General features: G+C 62.4%; 2 protein-coding genes across 2 annotated transcripts; both read left to right on the top strand.

The window, feature by feature from the left end:
* The first annotated feature begins 1,387 nt into the window (after positions 1–1,387).
* On the top strand, positions 1,388–16,672 carry Ankrd24 (ankyrin repeat domain 24). Its single transcript, XM_077795844.1, has 21 exons — positions 1,388–1,443; positions 2,328–2,414; positions 2,516–2,646; positions 2,720–2,808; positions 3,836–3,900; positions 4,293–4,350; positions 5,324–5,394; positions 5,556–5,662; positions 5,789–5,976; positions 6,677–6,705; positions 7,221–7,301; positions 7,402–7,509; positions 8,095–8,139; positions 8,223–8,321; positions 9,508–9,580; positions 9,797–9,915; positions 10,040–11,581; positions 13,741–13,908; positions 15,802–15,939; positions 16,141–16,206; positions 16,338–16,672. Exons 1-21 carry the CDS (start codon positions 1,405–1,407, stop codon positions 16,413–16,415), a joined length of 3,381 nt encoding a protein of 1,126 aa, XP_077651970.1. The 5' UTR covers positions 1,388–1,404; the 3' UTR covers positions 16,416–16,672.
* A 1,900-nt stretch (positions 16,673–18,572) lies between these two features.
* Ebi3 (Epstein-Barr virus induced 3) lies at positions 18,573–22,752 on the top strand. Its single transcript, XM_026404428.2, has 5 exons — positions 18,573–18,647; positions 19,412–19,535; positions 20,285–20,463; positions 21,617–21,774; positions 22,600–22,752. The coding sequence occupies exons 1-5, from the start codon at positions 18,581–18,583 to the stop codon at positions 22,750–22,752; spliced, it is 681 nt and encodes a 226-aa protein (XP_026260213.1). The 5' UTR covers positions 18,573–18,580.
* The last annotated feature ends 305 nt before the right edge of the window (positions 22,753–23,057 follow it).

Genomic DNA, 23,057 nt, shown 5'->3' with positions numbered 1-23,057 from the left:
AATGCTTCTGGCTGAAGGACCCTCTCTCCTAAAGGGTACTCTGGTGCATGTGTGTTGAGCTGCGTGCTAGATGCTATTCCAGGCACAGCGACACAACACTGACCAAGTGACCGAGGCACTCCCAAAGTGCTTCCCCCCTTGTGGAGCTAACAGGGTGAGGCAGGTGAGAGGGTTGGGAAACAGGTGTCTGGAGAGGTGTAGCCACGCAGAGACAGCAGGCGATGGGAGGGGTGCTGGGGAGGTGATGTTTGAGGCTGAAACATCAGGAGGAGCCAGCTGGGTGGGTGTCTGGGGAGGGTGTTGAGGGTGCAGCCCTGCAAAGGCCCGGGGGCAGCCCAGCCTGTTGTGCTGGAGGCTCCGAGAGGAGTCTGTGGCTGGAGCAGAGGGAAGAGGGGGAGAGGAAGGAGGCAGGGAGGGCACAGGGCCAATGGTGCAGGGCCCTCTGGGCCACAGAGAGGGCTTAACTCTGAGGGAGATGGGCGCCATGGAGGCTGTGGGCAGAGGAGAGGGGCCTGGCTCTGCTGCTCAGAGCTACTTTCTGCAGCTTCTGGGAGGAGACGGAGGGTGGGGAGGGTGCAGCAGAGCGACTGCACTCTGCAGGTGGCCACCACCATTCCTTCAAGTTCCCTCGCAGGAAGCCCTCCCTGACTCCAGCCACCTAGGGCAGCCTCACGAGCTCCCCACTAGGTTCCGGTCATGGCCCCAAGCACATGGTTCATGAGTCTATGGGTACATGCCTTCTCTCCAGGGACCCCGTGACAGCAGGGACTGTCTCAGTCACCACTGGATCTGCCCCGCTGAGGGCAGGCAGAGGAGACAGACCTCCCCGCACCTTGGGGCCAGAGCCAAGGGCGTGTCCTGTGTCTTTCAGTGGATTTAGCTGAGCATCTACTGTGTCGCGCCCTCCAGTGTCCCCAGGAGCTAGCCGTAGAGCTACGTCTGTGTTGGATGAGTGAACCAAGGTTTTTCCTTGTGCTCACTGAATGCCAGGCACTGCGTGGTGCGGTGCTTCGCATACAGTGTCTGGCCAGTGCTCGTGGTGACCACCTGCCATGGTGACTGCTTATCCTGAAGCCCGTTCCGCAGTTGAGGAAAGGGAAGGGGACAGCCGGTAAGTAGCTCAGCCCAGTCAGCCAGGTGGCCCAGGCGGGGCGGCCGAGCGCTGCTTGCAAACACACGCAGAGGGACAGAGGGACAGAGGTGCGCGCAGAGGGACAGAGGGACTAAGGTGAGGGGGCGAGGCCTCAGCGTGAGGCCGGCGGGTGGGGCCCCAGAGGGATGGGCATCCCGCGGGGCGGGGCCGATGGGCGGGGCGGGGCCGGTGGGCGGGACTCCGGCTCAGGCCCCGCCCCGCCCGGCCCCAGCCCCTCAGTCCCGCGCCCCGGAACCCGCCGCCCGGACGCCATGAAGCAGCTGTGCCTGTGCGCGGCCACCTCCTTCGCGGTAGGGCCGAAGGCGCGGGTCCCTCCTCTCCCTCCCGTCCTGGCTGCCCGCCCCCCGCCCCCACCCCAGACCTGGAAAGATGCGCGAGGGAGGGGTCCGGGGTGAGGGCAGCTTTGGGGGACAAACGGGCCATTTGGGGACACACAAGGGCACGCTTGGAGAGGGCGTTCTGAGACTAGATGGGGCAGTTAGAGTGTAGAGGGCATTTGGAGGGACGGTTCTGAGGCTAGATGGGAGCAGGAGAATATATAGAGGGCATTTGGGGGGACAGTTGGAAACCCCATTTGGAAACGCTGGACCATTTGCGGGGACAGTGTGGAGGCTGTTCGGGGAGGCAGCTGGGAGGAGATGGCATTTGGGAACTGTTTCAGAGACCACTGAAGGAAACGGGTTTGGTTTTGTTGTTGTTGTTGTAGTTATTTTTGAGGATATTTTGGGATAATGATTTGGGAATTCTTGGTTTTAGAGAATACTTCAGGCATTTGGGGGCTGCATTTTGGAATGCACGTCAGGCTGTGATTTTGAGTGGACAGGCCTTGGGACATTTGGGGGACAGTGGTGCCAGGTGCAGTCATGGGAGCATAGGTGGGGCAGAGTGCTTTGGAGACGGGAAGGGACCTCCTGGAGGCCTGATGGGGAGACTCTGGGGGTAGTTCGGGAAAGACTGTGGATCCATTTGCTGGAAGTGAGGCTGCAGAGGGGGAGTCACACTAAGGGACAGGGGCCTTGGACAGTGGGGGCCGTGTTTTGGGAGAAGTGGGCTGTCAGGGTGTTAGTAGGAGGCTGGGTGGATGGCTGGGGCGATGGGCCTGGGGAAGATGCTGGGGGCGCGAGCTTGGGAGACACTGTCTCAGGCCCCCCGCCCAGGACCACCTCCCCTGCAGCTGCGGCTCAGCCCCACCGACCTCGGCTCCTGCCCGCCCTGCGGCCCCTGCCCCATCCCGAAGCCGGCAGCCAGAGGCAGGCGCCAGGCAAGTGCCCAGGGGCGGGCGGCCAGAGCCCAGAGCCCCTGCCAGGGGGAGCGGGGAGGGGCAGCCACCAGCCCAGCCCCACACGCCTGGTGCCCCCACAGGGCCAGGACTGGGGCAAGAGCGACGAGAGGCTGCTGCAGGCCGTGGAGAACGAGGACGCAGCCCGGGTGGCCGCCCTCATTGCCCGCAAGGGGCTGGTGCCCACAAAACTGGACCCTGAGGGCAAGTCCGCGTGAGTGCCCGCGCCCCAGGGGTGGGAAGGCTGGGGGGCCGGCGGTGGCTGACCTCTGCCCTCTGCTCCCCAGGTTCCACCTGGCGGCCATGCGGGGTGCAGCCAGCTGTCTGGAGGTGATGCTGGCCCACGGCGCCGACGTCATGAGCACTGACGGAGCAGGTAGGCAGCCCGGACCCCGGGTGGGAAGTACAGCAGAGGCCAGGCCCCAGCCCCAAGTCCCGCCCATCCCCGTGGGAAGAGGGGGCCCCCACGGCCCCCGGGACAGGGCCACGCCAGCCAGCGAGCCCACGGACAGAGACTTTGGCTGGTGTTGAGCAAGGAGATGGCAGCTGTGAACAGGGGGGACTAGGGTCCGGTGGAGGGTGGATCAGAGGAAGCAGCTGGAACAGGGGAGCCTCTGGGCTGGGGGAGCTTCTGAGAAAAGGGCCAAGGCAGAGGAGGAGCCTGGGGTTGCTCCTGAGGGAGTCGGACCCCGGGGCCGGGACCTGAGGAGCATCTGGGGTGTTCAGGGAGAGACCAGGGAAGTGGGTGGGGAGGGCAGGCCTGGAGCTGGGGAGAAGCTGGGTTCCCGGGGATAGCTGAGCCTAAGAAGAACCAGTGAGGCTGGAGGACCTGGGCTGCAGGCCTGGCTGGGCCGAGGGGCAGCCGGAGCTCGGGAGGAGCTGCGGCAGTGGGAGAATCTGGGCCCACGAGTCAACTGGAGACCCGAGGGAATAACTGGGAAATCACGGCCACAGGGGGTCCTGGAGACTCGGGGTGACTGGGCATGCGCAGAGCCACATCCAAGGCTCTGGGGCCCAGGCAGAGCAGGCAGGGAACAGGGAGTAGCTGGGGGTTGGCCGATGGGACAGGGTGGCACCTGGGACAGGTGCACCTGGATGATCCTCGCATCATGGTGGCTGGAGCTGGAGCTCAGTGCAGGGAGCATCCAGAACAGCTGCGACGTGGGGAGTAGCTGTGACTGCAGGTCGTGAGTTTGTGGGTGCAGAGTGCAGCTTAGATTATGAGGTGTCCGGGACGCCAACTGGCTGGGGCTGGGAGACTCTGACCCAGGGAGCAGCGCCGTTGTGAGAAGTAGCTGGGAAGTGGGGACTTAGCCACGGGCAACTGCACACAGCAGACTCGGGTTTGGGGGCAGCTGGGAACCCCTGCATTAGCCAGAGCTCTAGTGAACCTCTCCTTCCAGGTTACAACGCCCTCCACCTGGCCGCCAAGTACGGGCACCCGCAGTGTCTGAAGCAGCTGCTGCAGGTCATTGGCCTTCGTATCTCAGATACTCCCTGGACTCCAGGTTCTCCCTGAACCCCAATATGCTTTGGCCCCTTCACTTTCAAGCTCTAGCTACTTCCTGGACAACCACGTACGCCCCACGTCAGGACGCCCTCTCGGCACCACGGACCTTCCTGAGCCCCTTTCCCTCAGCACCACCTGCTTTTTCAGCCAAGGTCCCCCTCAGAGGGTCACACTCAGAGCTCCCAGCACTTTCTCACCAACCCCAGGGCCTGACAGGTGGCTCAGCACGCCAGGGAGCGGGGACAGGGCCGCAGGAGCTGACCTTCAGCGAGCCCGGGCGGGGAGGTGGTCCTAGGGAAATCAGGAGGGAGAGGCTGGCCGGGTTGCAAGTGGCCTGTGCCCCTTCCCAGGCCTCGTGCGTGGTGGACATCGAGGATGGCAGTGGATGGACAGCCCTACATCACGCAGGTGGGTGGCACCCTGCCCACCGTGGCTGGAGGGGGTGCTGGGCTGGGGTCATTCTGGCCAGGGTCTCTCCGTGGTGGACTTCCTGCCTCCTCCTTTTCCTTACCAAGCACCTGCTGTGTGCTGGGCATGGGGCTCTGCGCCATCCTCAGTGCCTGCGGAAGCACAGGCCGTCACCCTCGAATGGACGAGGAGTGCTGAGGTCCACTACCTGGGGGAGACCCTACGTCCCCTCTTTCCTGTATTCAAGTGGCTGGTGGCGTAGCCTGTGGATCACCAGGTCTTTGTGTGGACGACGGCAGGGCTGCCCAGACTTTAAGTCCCCTGAGGAACTGGAGCATCTCTGGAGAGCTCAAGGCCCAGGCGGCCAGTGGCTCCCCATCCACTGCAGACCCCTTCCCACCCACTGAGCCGAGCCCACCGCTGGGGACACATTTGTTCTTAGGGATGCGATAGGACTGGGCTTGGTTCAGAGTCTCGGGGCCTGTCCCAGACTTCCTGCAGTTGGGGTTGGCCACCCCCCCGGGTGTGGCGCCTCCAGTCCCCAGTGGTGTGGGCCTCCCTGTGGAAGGGCCTTGGTTTCCCGCCCCCTGCGGACATTTGTTGGATGGGTCCCTCCAAGGGCAGCAGAGGAAACCCACGCTCCCTCAGGCGCACAGCAGGCTGTGCATAGAGCTTGCTGGCTGAAAACTGGGTTCATCACGCAGGGCGAATCAAACAGGAGGAAATATGTGAGGATCCGCGCGGCTTCCGCCACAGTGGATCCGTGCGGGGCGTGGGAGAGGGAGGCAGCAGGCCGGTCCTAGACGGGGCTCTCTCTGCTTCTGAGCCCCCGTGGGGGGCCGTGGGCCTCGCTGTGGGCCTGGTTTCCTCATCTGTAGGAGGAAATATTGCCTTCGTTGTAAAAGTGGCATCCAGGCAGGAGGCTCCCCCAAAATGTCTGCGCTCTCCCCTTCTCCTCTTTCCTCTACTCAAGCGGCTGGAGGCTGCCTGTCCTGCTCAGAGATGCTCTGCTCCTTCAAGGCACATCTGAACCCGCGAGACCGGGTGAGCCTGCATGTTTTAGAGATTCCACTTAGGCGTGTGCCTCCAAGTGGCCGCCCCAGGCCCCCTTTGCGAGGTGCGCTGGGTGGGGGGGCGAAGCTGGGGCCTTGCCTGGCCTCCCTGCCTCCCAGGGCCAGCTCCTCACGGCTCCTCCTCCCTGCCAGTCGGGCGCCACGCCTCTCATCATAGCTGCTCAGATGTGCCACTCGGACCTGTGCCGGCTGCTCCTGCAGCAGGGGGCTGCTGCCAATGACCAGGACCTGCAGGGCAGGTGAGGTCTCCCTCCCAGCCCTCGCGGAGCTCTGGGACCTGGGGGCCTCCTCCTCCTCCCAGCCTGGGTCTGGCGGGGAGGGGCCTGGGGATGTGCCCGCCCCTCAGCAGCCCCCTTCCCTGGCAGGACGGCCCTGATGCTGGCCTGTGAGGGGGCCAGCCCTGAGACGGTGGAGGTGCTGCTGCAAGGCGGGGCCCGGCCAGGCCTCACTGACGCCCTGGGCCAGGACGCCGCTCACTACGGGGCCCTAGCAGGGGACAAGCTCATCCTGCACCTTCTGCAAGAGGCAGCTCAGCGTCCCTCCCCGCCCAGTGGTACGTGAGCGCCGTCTCCCTGTGATTTCAGGCACCCCCCCAAGTTTCTTTTCTTTTTTTATATCTTTATTTTTGTTTATTTATTTTTATGTGGTGCTGAGGATGGAACCCAGGGCCTCACGCATGCGAGGCAAGTGCTCTCCCGTGGAGCTACAGCCCCAGCCCCTAGGCAGTTTCTTATCACCCCTTTCCCCCTACTGTGGGTAGTTTCAAGGTACCCCATACCTGCTGCATTATAGGAGGTTTCATGGTTCCCCTACTTGAGGTCGTTTCAAGGAGCCCAGGAACATTTAGAGTGGTCGGGGGTCCACTCTGATTTCCGGGGTCACCCTTATTCTTACAACTCCACCTCTCTGGCGGGGGCTGGGGCTCAGTGCTAGAGCGCTTGCCTAGCCTGTGTGAGGCCCTGGGTCTGATTCAGGCTGAATGTAAATCAGTAATAAATGCCCACCACAACTAAACACAGAGCACCCCGCCTCCTCCTAAGGAGTGGCAGCCCACCCACTCCATCCTGGAAGGGCCATTGTCCTTTCTCTGGGTTTCAAGGTCCCTCCTATCAGCAAGGTTTCCTGCCTCGAAATCCCTGATCCTTGGGCAATTGGACCCCCCAGGCCCCTGGGCCCCCTATTGCCCTTTGAGGGAGAAGGGAGCCTCTGGAACTGAGCGCCTGACCCTGCTTCCCTCTCTCCCCTGCCCCTAGGGGACGACTCAGGCGAGGCATCATCTCAGGTATGGATCCCCGAGGGGCCAGACCCCCTTGCACACACTCATTCTCCTTGGCCCCCAGCTCTGTAGAAAGGGAGGAAGAGATGGACCCCTGCCCGGTTATACCTGGGCGGACCTGTTTGGCATATGCTGCCACCAAGTGGCGACTGCTTGCATAATTCCCCAAACCCAGGGACCATCCAGAGATGGGGCCAGTTCATGGCCCTGGGTGGGTGACCGGGACTGAGGTTGGTGAGGGCTGCTCTGGTCAGGGAAAGGGGCTTGGCTTCTGCCTCCCCTCCACCCCCATTGTCAGTACCTTGGCTCCACGGGGAAAAGAAACTAGTGGTCTGTTGGACCAGGGAGAGCCAGAGCCCGGGCAGGGCACAGGGTGAGGTCGAGGACTGCAGGGAAGGCCCCTCACCCCCGTGGGGGGACAAGGGAGGACTTGGGGAAGCCAGGCCGCCGGCTGGGGGGTTGACGGGGTGGGTGGGCTAGCGAGGTGGCCCCCACGTGCTCCTTCTCCCTCTGCCCACCAGAACTCCGTGTCCAGCCACGACCAGAGAGGGGCTGCCAAAAAGCGGAAGGCACCCCAGCCGCCCGCCAGCATTCCCATGCCGGTAAGGACGCGGGCCTGGAGGATGGGGGAGCCGGGCAGGGCTCTGGCTCCTACGTGGGCCTCATCTAAAGGCGGTGGGCACCGGGCGGGGAGGGCCACAGGATGATCGCGAAGCCTATGAGGAGATCGTGCGGCTGCGGCAGGAGAGAGGCCACCTCCTGCAGAAGATCCGAGGCCTGGAGCAGCACAGGGACCGGAGGCAGCCGGAGGTCAGGAGGCAGCAGGCCTGGGAGGTGCATTTCTGGGGGAGCGTGGCCTTGCCTTTTCCACCTTCTCCACCCCTGTCTTCCTCTCCTCACTGCTCCAGCCACATGGGCTCCTCGCTGGGCCTCCAACATGCCAAGCTGGGTCCTGCCTCAGGGCCTTTGCACGGGCTGTTTCCACTACCCACAATGCCATTCCCTCACATGGCCCCACAGCTCCCTCCTCGCCTCTTTTGCTCAAAAGGCCGAACTCGCCTCCCCTTCCCAGCTTATTTTAAACTACAGCCCTGGTCCGCTCACTCTTCAGCTTGCTCTTTCCATTCTTGGCTCTTACTGCTGTGGCTTGCTGTAGATTTCATTCATGTCCACCGACCCGCACAAGCCCACAGGCAGCCATGGTTGCCAGTGCCTGGCTCACAGTAGGTGCCCAATAAATAGTTACTGAATGGATGAATATTCAGGTGAATGAATAGTTAGTGGCCCCCAAACAAGTCTGCCCCAAAATAGGGGCCCCACAAGAACTTGTGCAGGGGATGATCAGAGTGGGGTGCTACTGCGCTAGTGAGGCCCCCTTGCCTCTCCTCCCGGCAGCCGCAGGAGGCCGAGGCCTGCTCGCTCCACAGTCTGCAGAGACAGGTATGCAGCGGGGGCGGGGGCAGAGCGGGCGCCCTGCCCCTATTTCCTCCTAGAGGCACCTCAGCCCATACCTCCTGCCCCAGGTGCAAGAGCTGCAGCAGCTGCTGGCAGAGAAGCAGGAGGAGAAGGAGAGCCTGGGCCGAGAGGTGGAAAGTTTGCAGAGCCGGCTGTCCCTGCTGGAGGTGGGAGCAGAGGGCAGGGGCAGGCCAGGGGCTGGGCGGGAGCCAGGAGCAAGGCCAGTTAGGGCCAGGCAGGGGCGTGGCGAGCCAGAACCAGGGTGGGGCTGGGACGGCCAGGGAGGCGGGGCCTGCAGCAGCCGGGGGCGTGGCCTGGCAGCCATAGCAGAGCCCTGCGGCCTCATAGGTGCAAACCCACCAGAGGGGCTCTTCAGTATTAATGCCAGTCCTGGTCAGGCAGGGTCTTGAGAGGCTGAGACAGGAGGATCACAAGTTCAAAGCCAGCTTCGGCAGCTTAGCAAGGCCCTAAGCAACTCAAAATAAAGCGGCCTGGGGACGTGGTTCAGTGGTTGGTGTGCCCCTGGGTTCAATCTCTAGTACCAAAAGTAAGAAAAAATAAAAAGAAGAAGAAAAAGCTTAGCCCTTTCACACATCTTCATAAACCCATGATGACAGACACCCTCCACTACACACAGCCCCGTGGTGGACACTTCTCCCAACACCTACACGCGAGGACTCATGTACGTCTTTTAGAACAAGCTCACCCGAGCATGTCGTCACACACAGGTCATACTTGTGAACACGCAGCCCACAGCCCGCCACATGCACAACATGCCAGAAGTACATATGCACCAGAGATATCTCAAAATGTTTACACAAACAGACAAAAGGTTCCTTTGCATACACCCAGCCATCCAGGACGGCCACACGGCCAACAGCAGCAGGCACAGGCACACGTGTGTACAGGGGGGAGCAGTCACAGTGCCGACACCCCAACCCACAGCCGCCCACAGCCATGCTGGTGTGCAGAGCGGACAGCATGGCCCCGCCCTCTCCAAACACACCCACCCCATCCTGGGGCCCCCTCGCCCAGGAGGGCAGTGTCCGCCGCACACATACCATGGAATGGGGTTATCCGATAGTTAGCATCCAAAATATGTAAGAAATCCTTACAACCCAATAGCTTTAAAAAAGCCCAGTTTAAAAATGGGCACACGGGGCGGGCGGGCAGCTCAGGGTAGAGCGCTTAGCTGGCACCTCGAAGAACGGAGAGGACATGGTCGGTACCCAGCAGATAGGAAGCCCTGCAGTGCTCATGGGAGTCCGAGTGTGACCAGCTCAGGCCACAGTGGGCTTTGGGGGACAGGGGGTGGGGGAGCAGGACCCCAAGCCACTCTGTCCCCACCCCCAGAGCGAGCGGGAGAACACCAGCTATGACGTGGCCACCCTGCAGGATGAGGAAGGGGAGCTGCCCGATTTTCCAGGTGAGCCCGGGGCCCTGCCCTCCCGCATGAATCTGTCCATCGGGTCCTGGAACCAGGAGAGACCTCCCACCCGGGGAGAGAGTGTGACGTGGGAGGGAGGGCGGGGGGCCTGCGAGTCATTCAGCCTGCTCCGGGGGCCCTGATGTTCCACCGCAGACCCCCACTCCTGTCCCCTGTGTCCTGGGACCCCGGGCCTGACTCTGTGCCCCCTGCCAGGGGCCGAGGCCCTGCTGTCCAGGCAGCTAAGCCCGACGGCCCAGGAGCAGGTGGCTGCACTGCAGGAGCAGGTGGCTGCACTCACGAGACAGAACCAGGAGCTAATGGAGAAGGTGCAGGTGGGGACACTGAGGCCGAGGACGTGTGAGGCCTGGGTTCCCTGGAGTCAGGGTGTGCAGGGAAGGCCGCCAGTCTGCACTGTGCCCTGCGGAGCCTTCAGCCCTTGCCTGTCCCCGACCCCAGATTCTGGAGGACTTCGAGAAGGACGAGGCACGGATGGAGGCGAATGGTTCTGCTGAGGTTGTCCCCCTGGTCCTCTATGACTCGCTCCGGGCCCAGTTTGACCAGCTTCGAGAGCAGCATGCAGAGGCCGTGCGGGCGCTGGACCAGCAGGAGGCAGGGCAGGCCCCGGGGGCAGAGGCAGCTGCCCACCGCCCCCCCCAGGGCTCCGATTCGGGAGCCAACGTGGCCCCAGAGGGACCCACAGGAGCCGAGCTAAAGGGCACCGCGGCTCTGGAAGCCCGAGTTACCGGGGCAGAGAACACAGGTGAGGAGACTGCGGCAGCCCAAGCCGCGGAAGCCAGGACTTTGGAAGAGGCAGCGGCGGATGCTGAGGCCCAGGAAACAGAGGGGGCGGGAGCCGAGGCCCAGGCAGCTGAGGCCCCCGCAGCGCAGTTGACCCCAGTGAAGGCCGCGCTGCGGGGGAAGGCTGGAGCTGCCACCCTGGGGGCTGAGGCCACGGGAGCTGAGGCCACTGGCCCAGAGGCCACAGAAAGGAAAGCAGACAATCCAGACAAGGCCCGCGGCGAGGGCGGTGCCGAAGTGAGGCTCACAGAGCCCCAGGCCGCACACGTAGAGGCCGCGGATACGGAGGCCGCCCGGGGCGCCGGGGTCCCCGCGGGCTCCAGCCTGCACCCCGGGGCCGCTGAGGCCTCCGAGAAGCTGCAGGCGGAGCTGGAGACCCGGATTCGCGGCTTGGAGGAGGCGCTGCGGCAGCGAGAGCGGGAGGCGGCTGCCGAGCTGGAGGCGGCCCGCGGCAAGTGCGAGGCCGCAGAGGCCGAGGCCGGTCGCCTGCGGGCGCGGGTGCGCGAGGCCGAGGGCGCCGGGGCCGGTGCGGGCAGCGGTGGCGACACCGGCCAGCTGCGGGCGGCCCTGGAGCAGGCCCGGGAGGACCTTCGCGACCGCGACCGCCGCCTGCGGGAGCTGGAGGCGGCCTCGGCCCTGTTGGACGAGGCGCGGGCGGGCCGGCTGCTGGCGGAGGAGGAGGCCCGGGGCTTGCGGGCGGAGCTGGCCCGACGGGAGGAGGCGCGGCTGGAGCAGAGCCGGGAGCTGGAGGTGCTGCGGGAGCAGCTGGCCGCGGCCAGGGCGGCGGGGGAGCAGCAGCAGGCAGCGGCCGCCGAGCTGGGCCACGCGCGGGACGCGGCCGAGGCCCGGGCCACAGAGCTGGCCGCGGCCTGCGAGGAGGCCCGGCGGGGCCTGGCGGAGCTGCGCGAGGCCTCCGAGGCCCTCCGCCGGGCGTCCGTGCCGGTCTGCGAGCACCGCCGGCTGCAGGAGGAGGCCCTGGAGCTGCGCGGCCGCGCCGCCGGCCTGGAGCAGGAGGTGGTGGCCGCCGGCCAGGAGGCCGCGCGGCTGCGGGCGGAGCTGGAGCGGGAGCGCGGGGACGGCGTGGCCCGCGCGGAGCACGAACGCACGGTGGGCGCGCTGCAGGCCGAGGTGGCCCGGCTGCAGGGGCAGCTGGAGGAGCTGGCGCGGAGGCACGAGAGGACCAGCGCCGAGGTCTTCCAGGTGAGCAAGGCCGCCGCCCCGCGCCGCCCGAGGCCTGGGGGCCCGGCAGCCTGGGGCCTGCACCCGCCAGCTTGCTGACAGCCGTTGACCCCGTCGAGATTTCTGGGGCTCGTGGGACCCAGCCACCCTCAGCCCCTGATGTTCCTCCTGGTTCCTCTTTTTAACTCAGTTTGACCTCATTTTAAAAATGGCAGCTACGTCTTGGGATGTGGTTATAGAACCCTGTCCGAGGTCGTGCGATCTTCTGTATTTCCTTTGCACCTCCTTGTAGTTTCCGATGATGACATCTCTCTGGTTCTTAACCTTGTGCGTGGTGTGAGGTCGGGATCCACGACCACCATTTTTGTAAGCAGCAGATTCCTCCCCACCCCATGTTTTCTCCCAATGTCCTTTTACCCTGGAGGTCATGTTGACCCTGTGGGTTCTCCCGGCTGGCTGCTTCACCGTATCCTGAAAATGCTCTTACAATTTTCACCCCTCTGACCAAACTCTAGAAAGAAGATATTATGAGCAGGAATTTTCGATCTGATTGTTTTTAACCTACTGGACTTGTTTTTTGTCGATCTGTTTTTCCAGGACTGGGCATTGAGCCCAGGGCCTCAATATGCCAGGCAAGCATGCTTCCCCTGAGCCTCACCCCCAGCCCAGTTTTCATTTTGAGGCAGGGTCTCTCAAAGTTGCTAAGGCTGGCCTTGAACTTGTGAGCCTCCTGCCCCAGCCTCCTGCCTCAGCTGCAATTATAGGCATGCACCACTGCAGCCAGCGGAGGGTTTACTTTGTTTTGTTTTGCTTTAATCCAGGGTTTGGGTTGGGTTTGGTTTGGTCTTTGCCCTGAGGGTGGACCTTTGACTTGATCTCTTTACTTAAACAACAAAAGCAGCTGTGTTGACAAATATTGAATAAGAAACCGCCTTCTTTGACTGTTATCAGGAAAGAATTTTCCTGTCTGTGCCTCTGTTTGCTCATCTGTGTGATGGAAACAGTAGTAGTTCCTAGTCACTGTGTGTGGATTACATGGGCTTATTTTTTAATATTTCTTTTAGTTTTGGTGTACCTTTATTTTATTTATTCATTTATTTGTATACAGTGCTGAGAATCAAACCCAGGGACTCCCACATGCTAGCCAAGTGCTCTGCCCCCGAGCCCCGGCCCCGGCCCCTACTTGGGTTTATTCTACACTCTAGCAAGAACTGTAACCGGTACAAGTGTCAGTGATCCACAGCAGAATATCTATCTTCAAGGACACACGCTTTCAAACCCCTTAAATCCTCAATCGACTTCCTGGAGTCCACAGTCTGATTTATGCCCACCTTCAGGCTTATTTTCTAGATTTTACCTTTTGCACGGTGACTCATTTTTAGAGTGAGTTCCGCAGCTCTGGTTTTTAAACATTGTTGACATATAGCCAGTCTGTGTTGATGGGAGTATGCACTTAGAACCCATTTTCCCCCGGAGCTTTGTTTTTATTTTATTTTATTTTTTATGTTTTGGTTCTGGGAATGGAAGCCAGGGGTGCTCTACCACTGAGCCACGTCCCAGTCCTTTTTATTTTATTTTGAGACAGGATCTTGCTCAGTTGCTGAGGCTGGCCTCCAACTTGCCATCCTCCTGCCTCAGCCTCCCATGCCACCACACCTGGCTCCAGGAAACTATTTCTAAAGCCAATCCGCCCTTCCAAGAAGGAACTTTGCAAAGGGAACGCTGCCCCATCTTTATTTCCGTGAATGCACGCATCCACTTTTCCATGTTTTCGGCTTTTCCGCCAATTCTCTTTTACTTACCTTTTCTAAGAAATCTACGAACTTGCACCACCCACAGAGAACATGATAATATGGAAAAATGACAACTCTGACTCCCACTCAGCACGGTGAGCCAGGCACCCCCTAGGCAAACACCACGGCTCCGCGAGGTGGCAGCCAGCATGATTCCCTTCTTTTCATATCTGAGGAAATGGCACAGAGAGGCGAGATCACTTGTCCAGGACACACAGCCAGCGAGGACAGCAGAGGTGCGGGGCGGGCCTGAACGTGCACAGGGCCAAGAGGAATTCAGAACTGACGTGGGTCACACCGCTGGGGTCAACACAGACTTGAGCGTCCTCAGGCCAAGAAGCCTGGGGTCCCAGTGCCTGAGAGTCACGGGGGGGGCTTGGGCCGTAGGTGCAGCGAGAGGCGCTGTTCATGAAGAGCGAGCGGCACGCGGCTGAGGCCCAGCTGGCCACCGCGGAGCAGCAGCTACGGAGCCTACGGACCGAAGCCGAGAGGGCACGCGAGGCCCAGAGCCGCGCCCAGGAGGCCCTGGACAAGGCCAAGGAGAAGGACAAGAAGGTGGGTGAGCCGTCCCGTGTTCCATGGGCCCACTCAGCAGAGGATGGTCCCCAGCGGAGCGGGGGAACCAGCCCATCATGCAGATGGGGATCAGGCAGTAGAGGGGGTCGGCCATGGCCACCAGGCTGCAGAGCGTTTACCCGGGGCTGAGGCCCGCCAGGCCCTAGGCCCTGCAGTTCGTCCTCCCGCCAAGTGCTCATAAGGTCTGCAAGGTAAATCTCCCCACTGAGGAAACTTAGGCACAGAGAAGTGAAGCCACTTGCTCAGAGTCACAAAGCCAGGCAATGGCTCAGCCAGGGTGTGAACCCAAGTTTTCAAGTTTTGTTCCTAATACAACCTCAGTAATACCGACAACAGCGCCTGCTGGGTGTCGGACCGGCCCTCTTCCTCACAGTTCCACTTTTCCTCTACCCCTAATCCTGAAAGCCAGAGACCACTTTTAACTCCATTTTCCTGGTGAACAAACTGAGCCTCCAAAAACTGAAGTGGGGCTCAGTCATACATGTGACCCCCATGTCCTGGGGTGCTGACCCTATACCTGTCCCTGAATCGCTGTGTAACCCTGGACAAGTCACTTTACCTCTCTGGGCAGAAGTTGCTTCCTCTGTAAAATGAGGAAATTGCAATTGGGCCAGGAGTGGAGGTCACATCTGTAATTCTGGCTACTCTGGAGGCGGAGGCAGGAGGACCGCCAGCTCAAAGCAGCCTGGACAGCTTAGCCAGACCCTGTATTAAAAAACAAAAAAAGACCTGGGGTGTCACTCAGTGGTAGAGCCCCCAGGTCAATGCTCAGGACCATAAAATCGCAGTTGGCATTGTGGTTCGTGTACAGTGGGCCTGCTCCGGGGATGCTGGAGCTGTGCTTCCGTCCATCGTCCAGGCCCTGCAGGGTGCTCAGCAGCGTCCCTGGCCTCCGCCCACCCCAGGCCAGGAGCTCTGCAACTGTGACAGTCACACATGTTCCCAGATGTGGCCCATGTTCCCTCGGGCAGGATGGCCCGGGGGGAGGACGTCTGGTCTGGGTGTGATCCTAAGGCCTGGCGTCCAGCGCATGCACCGTGGCCAGGCCCGGTTTCACCTTCACCTTAGTGCAGAAGCACAGCCGCTTAAGAGCGCGGTTCTCCCATTTCACAGGTGAAGAGACAGGGTCGGGGGTCACCTTCCCCCTCAAGAAGAGTAGAGCCTGCCCTTCTTCTGTAAAAACACATTTTTTAGTTACACATGGACACCATACCTTTGTTTTCTTTATTTATTGTGCTGCTGAGGATCAAACTCAGGGTCTCACTCCTGCGAGGCCAGCGCTCTACCGCTGAGCCACAGCCCAGCCGAGCCTCCCCTTCTTGATGACGCCTGTCACCTCTGCCACTCAGGAGGCAGCGGCAGGAGGATGGCGAGTTCAAAGCCAGCCTCGCAACTTAGCGAGGCCCTGAGCAACTTAGGGCCTGTCTTAAAAAAAATAAAAACAGCTGGGGAGGCGGCTCAGTGGCGCCTAGTCCAAAAAAAACCACCTGTACCATCAGGGACGCGGCCCAGGGCTCGGGACTCCAGCTGGCCGAGCCAGGTGGCCTTGAACTCTGCTGTATGCCCACCCGCCCCTTCCAGAGAGACCAGAGGAGACCCCGAGAGCCGGGAGGGACCTTTTCCTATAAAGGGCCAGAAAGTACAAATGTCCTCTGACCCGAAGGGCCGAGCCGGCCGTGGCCACCCCCTGCCCTCAGGTGCAGTCCGGGGGACACAGCCCGACGGGTGGGCTCGGTCGTGTGCAGAGGAAGCTGTTCACAAACCTCAGATGTGAATCTGGTGGAATCTTCACGTCACAAAGCACGTCCTTTGGGCCTCCCCCCACATGTAAAGGGTGGTCTGTTCTGTGGCCTGACGACACCCCCCCCCCAGATCACAGAGCTGTCCAAGGAAGTCTTCAGCCTCAAGGAGGCCTTGAAGGAGCAGCCGGCCGCCCCAGCCGCGCCCCGGGTGGAGGCCGAGGTGGAGGCCCTCCGAGGCCAGGTGAAGGCCCTGCAGCGGCAGATGGAGGTGAGGACAGTGCTGGCCAGGGGCGGGCCGCGCAGGCGCACTGCACAGTCCTGGGCGGCCCGGGGGCAGGAGGGCAGGTGCCTGGGCAGGAATTTGCAGGGTCCAGCCATCGGTGCCACCCTGGGGCGAGCAACAGACTCGGTGAAGCAGGTGGGAGGTGCCTGGGGGCTGCCCCTCTGAGCACCTGCCCCGTGCCCACAGGAGGCTGCCCGTGACCACTGTGCTGTGGTGGCACTGTATAGGAGCCACCTCCTGTATGCCATCCAGGTGAGTCACCGCTCCAGCTGCGTCTCTGGGCCGCCCTGGCTCTGGCCTCCACTTTCCTTCTGGGGGTGTGCAGGGAACACAGAGGCTGGGCAGGTGGCCCCAGGGTCTCTCTCTGCTCCCACGGCTTCCAGGGCCAGATGGACGAGGACGTGCAGCGGATTCTCAGTCAGATCTTGCAGATGCAAAGGCTCCAGGCCCAGGGCCGCTGAGGCCAGCAGGGGGCTGCGCAGCCAGCTCAGAACCCCAGGCCCCCAGCCAGCCCCCGGCCAGCCGCTGCCCCACAGGCGGCTGGGACTGGACACGTGGACACCAGCCTGGGTCCCCTCCCGACTGCCCCTAAGTGGCCCCATCACTGCAGCTGTCCCCGCACACTGTGGTTGGTCGGGTGTGCCTGCCCTCCCCACCGGGCAGCTGCGTATGTCCTGCCCGGGTCCCGTCCCGAGGAACCCGATCCAGGAATAAAAGATCTCTGCACAGACAAATGCACGTGTGGCCTGTCTGACTGGTCCTGCTGGGCGCCTGCGGCAGGGCAGGGAGGGCGGCCCAGGACAGGAGCCCCGCCCAAACTCAGCCACCAGATAAAACCACCACAGCAATGTTTTAAAATGGGAGTGGGTGCAGGAAAGCACCAGGTAGTCGCTGGGGTGCAGCTCTCTGCCGGGCCTTGTCTAGCGGGCAAGCCACACCCGAAAACCCAGCAGCTCGGGAGGCTGAGGCAGGAGGATCGCAGGTCCTGGCCAGCCTCAGCTACTCAGTGAGACCCTGTCTCTAAATAAAAACTAGGGCTGGGGGGGGCGCTGGGATTGTGGCTCAGCGGTAGAGCACTCGCCTAGCACAGGCGGGAACCGGGTTCGATCCTCAGCACCACATGAAAATAAAGGCATTGTGTTGTGTCCAGCTACACCTAAAAAACAAATAAATATTTAAAAAAAAATAGGGCCAGGGATGTGGCTCAGAGGTAACACACCTCTGGGTTCAATCCCCAGTACAAAAAAAAAAAAAAAATTGAAGATACCGGGCAGGGAGGTGCACACCTGTAACCCCGGTGGCTTGGGAGGCTGAGGCAGGAGGATCGTGAGTTCAAAGGCAGCCTCAGCAACTTAGCAAGGCTCTAAGCAACTCACTGAGACTCTGTCTCTAAATAAAATGCAAAATAGGGCTGGGGATTTGGCCCAGGGGTCGAGGGCCCTGGTACCTCCTCCACTCCCCCCGCCCCCCAAAAAAGGAATAAAACCCAACAATGAACAAAGACCTAAATGTGAAGGGCTGCACTTTTCTTTCTTTCTTGTCCCCTGAGCACACCTCCAGACTCGGAGTTTCGTCTATTTTTCCTGTACTGGGACTGAGCCACCCCCTGCCCTTTTTATTTGGAGACAGGGTCTCACTGCATGGCCCAGCCTGGCCTCCGCTGGCCATCTTCCGGCCGCAGGCTCCTGAGCTGCTGGGATGACAGGTGTGCGTCACCGCACCTGGCCACATTTCTTCACAAATCTCACTTTCGGGGTGGGTGGGGAGCTGACCCCAGCCTGTCCCTGTCCCTCTGGCAAATCCCCTGAAATCCCCGAGGGCTCTTGGCACTTTTTAGCTAACGGGGAGGAGGCAGGGGTGGGACTGGGAATTTCCTGGTGCTGTTCAGCCTGTCCTGGGGGTTTCCTTGGGTGACCTGGGAGGCACCAGTACAGGATGACCTCAGCTGACCCTGGACACCCCAGCAGCACGGAGAGTGTGGGGGTGCTCTTCTCCAGCGCCTGGCCTCCGGGGTTGCTGTGGCTGGGGGGGCCATCCCTGGCCCGGGGAGTGGGCCAGCGGCTCTGAGGGGGGCACATGTGCCCTGCAGCTCTGTCTCGTCCCCCTGCACCTCTCCTCCCCCCGGCCCCCTCTGTCACTTCTCCATCTCCCCGTCTGTCCCTCAGTCTCCATCCTGAGTCCTTTCTCGGGTCTCTCTCCATCTCCGCTCCTCTCAGCCTCTTCCTGTCCACCTCTGACTCTCCGCAACCGCCTGTCTGTCTGCTTTCTGGGTGTCTTCGTCCTCCTCCCTGGGGACCCCCCACCCTGCTTCCTGCTGCAGCCGGAAGGAAGGGAACCAGCCCGCTGTGCTGGGGAAGGCCACCGGGTCACTTCTCCCTTTTGCGGTCCCCCTTCCCTGCCCCCACCCCCAGGCTCTCTGCAGCCTGCACCCTCGGTGGCCAATGAGGGGGCTGGGGACTCCGCAGCCCTTGCTCCTCTCTCCACTGGCCCCCAGACCGGCCAGTGAGTCAGCCGGGGAGGGAGGCTCGGTGGCGGGTGGGGCTTTCCCCACGGGTCCCCAGTGCCCTGCCTTTAGCCAGGCTCAGCAGTCCCCTCGCCAGACCCTGAGAGATCAGTCATCGCAGCCATGACCCTGAGGCTCCTGCTGGCCCTGGCCCTCTGGGCAGGGGGCTCGTCCTGCGGGGGAAGGGCAGGTAAGCAGGGCCCCGGGGGTCGGGCGGGCAGGGGCTGCGCCCCAGCCTTGGCTCTGGGAGCAGGCTGGCCACATGCCTGCTGTGGGGCAGGGTCACCCTCACAGTGGACGGACAGCGGAACAGAAAGCCAGGGGTCAAACCCATCCCCAGGTGCCAGCCAGGAGGGGGGCCACAGCCTGCAGCTTCCATAGTCCGGGTCCCTGTCCTGGCGTCCACACCCACGGGTTACGGCCACCGCAGGTCGACAACATTAGGAAGAGAGTTGTGGCTGTCCTGGGCACGCCCACCTTCCCCTCAAGAGCACAGCCACCGCCATGTGACGGTGACAGGGCGGGTCTCCTGAGTCACCTGGAGATGGCTCCAGGTCTGCAGGACAGGGCAGGTCGGAGGCAGACCCCACGCTACTTCCTACCAGGGGCATCTTGGGCCCCGGTACCATCCCCTGCACACACTCAGGGGCCACCATAGGGAGAACTGGAACTGCCTGCGTCCACTCCGGAGCAGCGCACCCACATGTGGACAGGGAGGCTCCCATCCTTCACCCTCAGCCTCCCCATCTGGAAATGGGCTGGTGGGCCCGCCTTGCGTCGGTGTGGGGGGCGGCCGATGGGGCAGGTACCTGTCACCCCTGTACCCATTCTCCACATTCCTTCATGGGGCACCTACTGTGTGCCCGGTGTGGCTGGTGATATGGGTGAGCCCAGGGCTGTGTCCACTCTGGTACACAGGAAGCTCACCCTCCTCTCTTCCTCTGGTGGCCCCAGTGTCTTCAAGCCAGCCTCGGGTGCAGTGCCGTGCCTCTAGGTACCCGGTGGCCGTGGACTGCTCCTGGACCCTGCCACCAGCTCCCAACTGCACCACAGCCACAACCTTCATCGCCACATACAGGTCAGAGGGGGCCAGAAGGGACCTCTAGGGGACAGTGGACTTGGGGAGGGGCCAGCCTCTGGCTGTGAGAGCCCTTGGAGACCCACACATCCCAGCCTTTGGAATTCCAGCGCAGCCCCATCCAGTAGAAACCATAGGACAGCCATAGTGCACACCACAGGCCACCATGCACGTCCAGCCTTCTAGACGCTGCGTAAAACCAATATAAACAGCAGGCAGAGTGGCACACGCCCAACATCCCAGTTATCTGGGAGGCTGAGGGGGAGGTTCACAAGTTCAAAGCCAGCCTAGGCAACTCAGGGCGACCCTGTCTCAAAATAAAAAGGGGTGGGGTGTGGCTGCGAGGCTGGTGCTTGCCCAGCCCCATGAGGCCCCGGTTCAGCTCCCTCCCTGGCCCGCGGGAAGCCGTGGTTCAGCAGATGCTGCAGGAGCCCAGACGCGGAGCCAGCTCGAGGTTCCAGCAGCCACATCCCGGGTCCCCGAATCCGAAGGCTCTGCGAACCCCCGGGTCCCTGGGCTGTGAGCTCGCTGACCTGCCCAATGTCGGGATTCACCTGCTGGACTCTTTAGAACCCAGCACCCTGGTGCCTCCCGGGGCTGTGTTGGACACTCTGGGTCCCCCTGCGCTGTGACACCGGGTCACACAGCCAGCGAGGGCAGGACCCGACCAGGGCTGCCCTGCTCCCCTGGTTGGGATCCTGGGGTCCGAGGCCGGGAAAACGCTGAGACCTGCTGCCTCCCGCGTCCAGGCTCGGTGTGGCCGCCCAGGGGCAGAGCCGGCCGTGCCTCCAGCCGACCCCCGAGGCCACCGGCTGCACCATCCCCGACGTCCAGCTGTTCTCCCTGTCGCCCTACGTGCTCAACGTCACGGCCGTGCACCCCGGGGGCGCCAGCAGCGGCTTCGCGCCCTTCGTGGCGGAGCATGTCAGTAAGTGCGGGCGGGGCCGGCGCCCTCCTGCCTCCCCCTCCCCCGCCCTGAGGCCTGACCCCCTCTCCCCCCCCACCCGGCCCCTGGCTCCACCCTCGCCCCATGGCCCGTCATCCCCGCAGCAGCCACCAGGGGGCGCCCTGAACACCTGCGTCGGCCTCTGCTTCCTCACCCAGAGCCCTGCAGGGCTCCCACCTCCCTCGGTCAAAGCCCAAGTCCTCCCTGCGACCCTCAGGGCCCGTCCACTCCCCGCCTCCCTCCTCCTCTCTTCCCTCCCCTCTGCTCCAGGTACCCAGGCTCCTCACCCCCTAGTCCTGTCCTGCCTCAGGGCCTTTCTGTGCCTGGAGCACCTTCCCCCAGATGTCCTCTGTCCCCACTCTTTCATTTCCCTCAGGTCTCTGCTCAGAGTCACCTCGAGTGAGGCCACTCCAGTATGTTGGTAAAAACGCACAAACTGTAGGCGGCGGCACATGCCGTCATTCCAGTGACTGGGGAGGATGAGGCAGGAAGATCACAACTTTCAGGCCAGCCCAGCAACAGCAGGTCCCCGTATCAAGCAAAAATGCAACCTTTAATATTAGAGATTGGTGGAGTTTAGTAAAACACGAAGGTCCCCATCAATGCCCACGGCACAGAGACCAGGCGGATCAGCCCAGCTGCCACCTGCAGGTGACAGATGCACAGTGGTCCATCCACACCAGAGTGTCCTTGGCCAGGGCAGGAGGGAGGAGAAGGGCCCTGCCGTGTGGATGGACCTGAGGACCTCGTGCTCAGTGACAGTCACACAGGCCAGTATGGCTCCAGAGGAAGGGAAGGTGCAGGACAGGAGAGTCCAGGGACAGGACCCGGCCCCATGGTGCAGGGCTGGGGGGCTGCATAACTTGGTGACAGCTGGGACTCCAGAGTCGTCCTCCTCGGTGGAGAGTGCAGGATCTGTGTCTCACAGAAACACAGCGACTCCCGTCCTGCCCCGCCAACCTGCACCTGTTTCCCCTCCTCCTGACCTTGTGAGCTCCAGGGCCCAGCAGTGGCCAGTGTGGGTCTCCACTGCGTCCTCTGTCTGGCGCGGTGGTGGGCGCTCAGGGGACACTTGTTGGGTGGGTGAATGACTGAATGGAGCTGTGTCCTGACCCTGCCTCCCGCTGCTCCACAGTCAAACCGGACCCCCCGGAGGCCGTGCGCCTGAGCCCCCTCCCTGGGCGGCAGCTGCAGGTGCGCTGGGAGCCCCCTGGGTCCTGGCCCTTCCCCGAGGTCTTCTCTCTGAAGTACTGGATCCGATACAGGCGTCAGGGAGCCTCCCGCTTCCGCCAGGTGAGGTCCAGGGGGGCATGGGAGGCTGGGGGCACCTGGGCCCTGGCACTCAGCTTGGGGTCACTAGACTCTAAGTAGAGCTGTCCAGCAAGTCCACGGCTGGTGTCAACCCAGAACCAAAAGCAGGGACTCAACAAGTGGGAAGGTGCCCAGGGTCACAGCCGTGACACGCACAGCCAAAGGCGGGACAGCCCATGACCACGCAGATGAGGGACACACAGTGTGGGCATCTGCACCTGGAGCCCTGGGAGCGCCCAGGGAGGATGACTGTTGGGATGGGGTCCCAGCATGGGGCACTCATAGCTGCATCATGCACAGGGCCTGCGGAGTCCACAGGGGACCGCGGCGGCCCAGCTCTAGGTCCCAGAGAGGACAGAGGGGCCGGTGAGAACAGGGCGTGCTGGACTGTTGCACTGAGAAGCACCCGAGGCTGCAGGGAGAGAAGGGAGGCCTGTGGAGGCCCAAGGAGGAGGGCCTGCCCTGGGGGTGGCCTACGCTCCAGCAGGGCATCACGTGGCCAGAGCCAGGGAGCCCATGTCTCCTCTGGCCTCTGGCTCTTCTTAGTCACCAGGGATACACCACGGGGCTCCCTCCCCTGAGGACCTCCTCCAATCCTGATCCCTTTCCAAAGCCTCACCTCTTAGCATCAGACCCCTGCAGTGGGGACAGACTTCACACCCAAACCAGGCCCCAAACATACCAGGGCCACACAGGGCGTGGTGAGGGACAGGCCGTGGGGACCAGCGTCCTGGGGCAGGGCTGGCAGCTGCAGGGGGCTCTGTGCACAGGCCCCACCCACCTCCCACCAACCCTCTCTGCTCACAGGTGGGGCCCATCGAAGCCACTAGCTTCACCCTCAGAGCTGTGCGGCCCCAGGCCAGGTACTGCATCCAGGTGGCAGCCCAGGACGTCACGGACTACGGGGAGCTGAGTGACTGGAGTCTCCCTGCTGCCCCCGCCATGACCCTGGGCAGGTAGCAGCCTCCTGGGGCTCCACAGGGACTGGGTCCTTGGACACCCCCTCCCTGCCACTGTGCAGAGGGTGGATGGGATCCCCCTGGCCTGAGCACACCTCTGGCTCCACTGCAGCCCGAAGACGGTGACCTTGACCAGTAACTCTGCCTACCTGAGCCTCCATTTCCCACAGAGAAGCAGGGACATGCCCTCTCCCCACACAGCACGGGGCTCTGTGAACTGTGAACCTCACATATTTTTATTAGATAATTTAATTAGAAGAATTATTGACAGAAGCCCGTCTTGGTTCATTCTGTGTTCAGAGAACA

The sequence above is a fragment of the Urocitellus parryii genome, chromosome 3, assembly GCF_045843805.1.
Source record: "Urocitellus parryii isolate mUroPar1 chromosome 3, mUroPar1.hap1, whole genome shotgun sequence".
In the NCBI taxonomy this organism is placed as follows: Eukaryota; Metazoa; Chordata; class Mammalia; order Rodentia; family Sciuridae; genus Urocitellus; species Urocitellus parryii.
Note: the sequence above shows the minus strand (reverse complement) of the source record. Positions and strands in the feature narration are given on the sequence as shown.

Bases quoted from the DNA above. Each gene is read 5' to 3' on its own strand.
- Ankrd24 (XM_077795844.1), top strand. From the start codon at position 1,405: ATGAAGCAGCTGTGCCTGTGCGCGGCCACCTCCTTCGCG. The intron at 7,302-7,401 runs GTAAGGACGCGG...GGAGGGCCACAG, and splicing joins CCGCCAGCATTCCCATGCCG to GATGATCGCGAAGCCTATGA. The intron at 9,916-10,039 runs GTGGGGACACTG...CCCCGACCCCAG, and splicing joins AGCTAATGGAGAAGGTGCAG to ATTCTGGAGGACTTCGAGAA.
- Ebi3 (XM_026404428.2), top strand. From the start codon at position 18,581: ATGACCCTGAGGCTCCTGCTGGCCCTGGCCCTCTGGGCAGGGGGCTCG. The intron at 18,648-19,411 runs GTAAGCAGGGCC...TGGTGGCCCCAG, and splicing joins GTCCTGCGGGGGAAGGGCAG to TGTCTTCAAGCCAGCCTCGG. The intron at 21,775-22,599 runs GTGAGGTCCAGG...CTCTGCTCACAG, and splicing joins GAGCCTCCCGCTTCCGCCAG to GTGGGGCCCATCGAAGCCAC.